The sequence below is a fragment of the Macaca mulatta genome, chromosome 7 (genome assembly GCF_049350105.2).
Source record: "Macaca mulatta isolate MMU2019108-1 chromosome 7, T2T-MMU8v2.0, whole genome shotgun sequence".
NCBI classification, from domain to species: domain Eukaryota; kingdom Metazoa; phylum Chordata; class Mammalia; order Primates; family Cercopithecidae; genus Macaca; species Macaca mulatta.
Window position 1 is genome coordinate 59,385,746 of NC_133412.1, and position 6,000 is coordinate 59,391,745.

At 41.4% G+C, this 6,000-nt stretch overlaps 1 protein-coding gene across 1 annotated transcript in view; it reads left to right on the forward strand.

Annotated features, from left to right (window-relative positions):
• CFAP161 (cilia and flagella associated protein 161) overlaps nt 1–5,741 on the forward strand; it is a 14,565-nt gene extending 8,824 nt beyond the window's left edge. The window contains exons 5-7 of the mRNA NM_001194464.2: nt 286–444; nt 4,426–4,499; nt 4,906–5,741. Of these exons, the coding sequence (NP_001181393.2) occupies nt 286–444; nt 4,426–4,499; nt 4,906–5,101 (429 nt within the window). The 3' untranslated portion in view covers nt 5,102–5,741. The remainder of the gene's footprint in view (nt 1–285; nt 445–4,425; nt 4,500–4,905) is intronic.
• The last annotated feature ends 259 nt before the right edge of the window (nt 5,742–6,000 follow it).

The following is a 6,000-nucleotide window of genomic DNA, read 5'->3' on the forward strand; positions in this document are numbered from 1 at the left end:
TACAGGGGACAGGGAGTAGGAAGGAGAGAGGAAGACTGAGTTTGGTATTCAGAGGAAGGAAAAGTAGTTGGAGATGTGAGTGTGTGTATGTGTGTGTCTTGGTCTCAGCATGCCAGATGGCATACCTAAGGTAGAGGAAAATTGTGCTTTCTCATACAATCAGTAAGAACACAGTTTTTGGGAATTGCTTTGAATGTGCTTGCCGTCCAGCCAGTCAATTGCTTCTTTATTCCCCAGCTTTTAACAGAGCTCTGATGTAGAGCATCTGCTTGCTGTCATTTTCAGTTGTATTTATCAAGTGACCACAGGACCCTCCTGAAATCGTCTAAGAGGTCTTGGCTCCAGGAAGTGTACCTAACAGATGAGGTCTCCCATATGAACTGCTGGCAGGCTGCCATCCCTGACCCCCAGTTACGCCTGGAATATGAAGGCTTCCCCGTCCCGGTGAGTGCAGCATCGGGAAGACATGGGTGCCTATGCTATGAAATGAATGCAATTTACTCCTGTCTATAAAACACAGACTTATAGCTCAAATACCTCAAATGCCTTATGACTTTCTCTCTCTTTTCTGTCTTTTTTATTTTCCATGCATAACACACAGACTTACAGCTCAAATGCCTTATGACTTTCTCTCTCTTTTCCATTTATTACACAAGTTTGGAAGGTACCAATTTACCTCATGGCAGCATCGTGCATTAGAGTTTCTCAGCTCTGGCTGCACATGAGAATCACTTCAGGAGCTAAAAAGCTCAGACCCTGCCCCTGATATCAGGTTAAGAACCACTGATGTGCGACTGTAAGGGTTGTGACACTGCTTCCTTTGCACTGTTTTCACTAAGGCCTCTGGTAAGTCCTAATTTTTAAGGAGTTTGAGGCCAGGTGTGGTGGATCACACCTGCAATCCCAGCACTTTGGGAGGCTAAGGCAGGCGGATCTCTTGAGGCCAGGAGTTCAAGACCAGCCTGGGCAACATGGCGAAACCCCTGTCTCTACAAAAAATACAAAAATTAGTCAGATGTGGTGGCACACACCTGTAATCAAAGCTACTCAGGTGCCTGAGGCATGAGAATCTCTTGAACCCAGGAAGCGGAGGTTGCAGTGAGCCAAGATTGCACCATTGCACTCTAGCCTGGGTGACAAAGTGAGACTCTGTCTTAAAATAAATGAACAAATGAATAAATGAATAAATATTAGCCAGGTATAGTGGTGAGCGCCTGTAGTCCCAGCTACTTGAGAGGCTGAGGTGGGAGGATTACCCGAACCTGGGAGGTTGAGGCTGCTGTGAGCCCTGATTGTGCCACTGGACTCCACTCTGATCAACAGTGAGACCTTGTCTCAAAAAAAAAAAAAAAAAAATGGAGTTTGGAGAAGCCAAGGAGACAGCAGGGTAGCCACACAATCAATGCAGTGGTCCTGCAGGACAGCATCATTCTCATTGTCACTGTGCGACATTTTCTCCGGATGCTGGGACCCATGGGACTGGAACCTGAAGCATGGTCCTGATGAGAAGGTCAGGGGGTCTTGTGGGCACAGAGTAGGCCTCCCTATTTCAAGGGCCAGAGGCTTTCCTGCTCATGAGGCATCCAACAAACAGAATGAAGATGTGTTGGCAGCCACTGCGTTGAGTATGGAATTAGTAGCAAGCATGGCCAGGGTTTGCTTGCTACCGACCAGGAAGTGGCCGTGGTTGCAGGCCACTGAGTCCACCTGACGCAGCATGCCTGTCCCTCACCTCTGCCAAGTGCACCCTGACTTCACAAAGTTCTTTCTCCAAGCATGGAGGACATATATATTATCTACAATGAAACAGGCTTTACAAATTTTTCTCTTTAGCTGTCCTTTGCTAAGCTTTGCTCTTCTGAGAATCACCTTCTAGTTCCACAATTTAAACTGTCAGTGCTTCAGTTTCCCTATCTAAATTTGTGGTGTTAATAGTACCTACCTTCTGAGGTTTTGTGAAGACTAAATGGTTAGTACACTTAGAGTGTTAATTCGAAAAGTGCCTGGCTCATAGAAGGCACCCACAAGTGTTTCTTGTTGTCGTGACTGTTGTTATATTGTTATTGCTGCCAGTTTTTTTAGAGGTTAAGGGAGCAGTCAGTGTTCCAAGCACCAGGAGTTCTTTTCTCCATTACTGATTCACCTTATGACTTGAGGAAAGTTTCCCCAAGCCTCACTGAGACATGGTTACACATCTGCAAATGGGAAACCCAAAGCTATCTGAGCTACTTTGCACATGTCAAGGATCTCTGGCTAGAAAGACCACCAGCAACAACTGTGTTTTAACAGGTTAGGTGGATTACTTATTGCAGTGAGGGAGAACACACACCCTGGGGAAGCATGTAAGAGGGTGTTAGGATGCTTATAGAATTTGGGCTTTGGTTGGATGGTGTTAGAGAGAATCCCAAGAAGTAAGGCTTCGCTCTGGACTGGATGCTATAAGGAAGTCGGGGTAATTCTATGATTATTTATTGCAATAAATCTTATCTCTAGGGAGGGCCAGACTAGAGTGAGGACAAAGCTGTCATTAGTAAAGAAGCAGCAGTCAGTCGCTCATATTAGCTGGGAGAGGCTGGTATTTGGTATTTAGTGGCTTAGCCAATGTTTGTGTTTTATGTGTGTTCAGATATGATTATAGAGTGCTCTTGTTTTTGTTTTGACCCCTCATGATCACAGAGTGGCCTTGTCTGATGTGGACATTCTGTGAAGTTGATTCTGTTTCCAGGAGAACACTAAGGCCTACTTGTGAGTGCCAGGCCAACCCCTGTATGGCAGGGCTGCTTGTTCTTTCTTACACAGCTTTTAGCTTACATGAGTCAGGATTTTGAAATAGTATATATTTTTCCTGATTATAAACATATGTTCACTTATGAAAAGTCAAGAAAGCACAAAAATAATATGAAAATTACCAGTAGTTCCACTTCCAGAGAAAGCCATTGCTTATCATTTCTTTTTACAAGATAGGACATCATGAAGATACTTCTTTTTTTCCACTGAATAACACCATTGACCATATCTTGTGTGGCAAAGGTCTTCTCCAGTATAACTTTGAGTGATGATTTCATCATACAGATATCTACAATAATGTATTTCATCCATCCATTATGGTTTGGCATCTACATTTTTCTGTGTCTGTATAAATATATGTACAGTCATGTGTCACTCAACGATGGGAATAAGTTCTGAAAAATGCATCATTAGGCAATCGTGGTCACCTGACAATGATTTTGTCATTGTGTGGACATTGTGAAGGGAAAATCAATCTTGGGACCTAAACTCACTACGTCAAAGCAAAAGTCAAGCTGGGAATGGGGTCACACAAACCTGCCTCCCATTTTGCTCTTAAATAGGATAGCTAAATACACACACACACACACACACACATAATATATATACATATATATAATATATATACATATATATATTTTAAAGCTACATACATCCCTCACAATTTGCCCACTAGGAAATTCCTCGAGGGTCCCCAGATGTTTACCTTAAAACAGTTATGTGGAATGGTACCCATTTACAATGTAAAGCAATAGCTTCTCTTCACAGTATGGGACAAAGGACAGAATTAAAAGGCTTCCTTCTGCTCACCTGAGACAAAGGCATGTATGAATGCTCCCTCTGCCCCATGTTTATTTCATCTTATGTAAAAATGCAGATTCACTGAGCCCAAGAGGAATGCATAAGTAACTATTCCTCTACCCCCCTCTCACATGTAAAATGTGTATTTGGAGAACACTGAGAGAAAACTCAAAAGAACGCAACTGCTTGCCTCTTTTATTTACCCTTCTTTTTGTTGTTGTTGTTGTTTTTTCCTTTCTTCCTCTTCCCCCCAGTACCCGCTCTTTTCACTTTAAATATTGAGGTCCCCAGACCCTCTTTGGGAAAAAACATGGACCACCAAGTTTTCCTGTTGTTCTGTGTTCTTTTTGGTGGGCGTGTCCTTGACCTTGGCAAATAAACCTCTTAAAATAATTGAGACTCGCCTCAATAATTTTCTTTGATTTACACATCGTAAATATACTTACAGAAACCTAGATGGCATAGCCTACTATACACCAAAGCTACATGGGATAGCTTCGTGTTCCTAGGCTACAAACCTGTACCCCATGTTACTATACTGAATACTGTAGGTAACTGTAACACAATGGTAAGTATTTGTGCATCTAAACACAGAAAAGGTACAGTAAAAATAAGGTCTTATGGTCATACATGTGGTCGCATAGGTGGTCCTTTGCTAACTGAAATGTCATGAAGTGGCACATGACTGTGAATATATGTAATTTTTTCCTGTGAATATATATAATTTATATAATTGAATAATGTATAGTGTAATTTCAAATTTTTTGCTTCCCTAAAAGCAAAAGCAAAAAAAAAAAAATTTAGAATGCTAATAACACATTTTCTTTATCTGTTAAGGCAAATGCTAAAATTCTCATCAATCACTGTCACACAAATCGGGGACTGGCAGCCCACCGGCATCTTTTCTTAAGGTATTGTATTTCAGGGCACAACAAAATGCTGTGATTGGGGCTGGGGGCTGTGAATATAAGCAAAGAAGCTCAATTGACAGTATATGGCTGCACATACAAAAAATGTCCTTTGCTGATGAAATACTGCCACATAGAACTTCGATGGTGTGAAAAATTATATTAGAGCCCCTTCTTTTATACAAGTTCTTCCCCTACAAGAGGATTTTAGTTCTAATGGGGTCCCACCGGCCTAATCCTTGCCCAAATAGGGTGCAACCTCCCTGCAAACATATCCCATTTTAGAGATTCCCTAGGGCTTTATCCAGCAATCCACTTCTTAAGGTACTTTTGAGATTAAATTATTAATAACAGCTTATTGAGAGTTGTTATTCAGTTTCAAACCACAATTGATTCTCTCTTGCTGCAGCACCTATTTTGGAAAGGAGGCTGAGGTTGTAGCTCACACATACCTGGATTCACACAGAGTTGAAAAACCAAGGAACCACTGGATGTTGGTTACTGGGAATCCCAGGGATGCCTCTTCCACCATGTTGGATCTGCCCAAACCGCCCGCAGAGGACACTCGAGCCATGGAGCAGGCCATGGGCCTTGACACGCAGTAACGCGCCAAGCACGTGCATGTTTTCCCTGGTCCCGCTCTCATCAATGTAGCTTTAAAAGAAATTAACAAACTTGGTCATGCCTCAAGCTATTTTTGAATCAGATGTGGAACTCTCTGAGCACTATATTAAAACAAAGATTACATTAAGATTATTGAATTTGTGGTGACAGTCTAGGGCTGAAAAAAACAGCTCTGGAGAATAAATAGTATTGGAAAGTGACAAACAATGGCCCTTTGTTGACAAACAAATTCTGAAGAACTCAGCTTCCTCTACTTATATCCTTCATTGTCTACAAGGACAATGCATTACTTTTCAAAGTTATGTCTATGTAATTAAGCTGTTGGAACTTTACTGAATTTTTAGTACCACATTTTCCCTCTTAAATGTACTAAAACACAAAAAACTGACAGCTGTGAGCTGTGGCCTTACCTTGGAATTAAACATTTATATCTTTGTAAAACATCCTATTTTTGTTTCTACCTTTGGCTTTCGAGGTCAGGACCTCTACCTGATCAGTAACCTACTATTTTGTAATGATTTTTAAACTACAAAATCTCTGCCTTGTCTTTGAAACTGGCACATTAGTTGTGACACCCATGTGATTAGATAATTCCTGACAAAGTAAATGTATGTCCTTCCATTTATTTGTTCATCTGTTCATTCTTCATTGAGTACCTGTGATGTGTAGGGTATTATAAAGGGATATAGAGTTTCCAAGTCTTGTGGATACAGATAAACTATTAGGCTGGTTCACAAATATGTATACTGAGAGGTAGAATGTGGGATGTAAATGTGTTTTAAATAGATGCAGTTTCAGTCAATGCAGGTTGACCCTCTTCAAGAAGGCAGGCATTTTCCATCAAGTATACTGCGGGATTTAGGGCAGTGCTTCCAGCCTT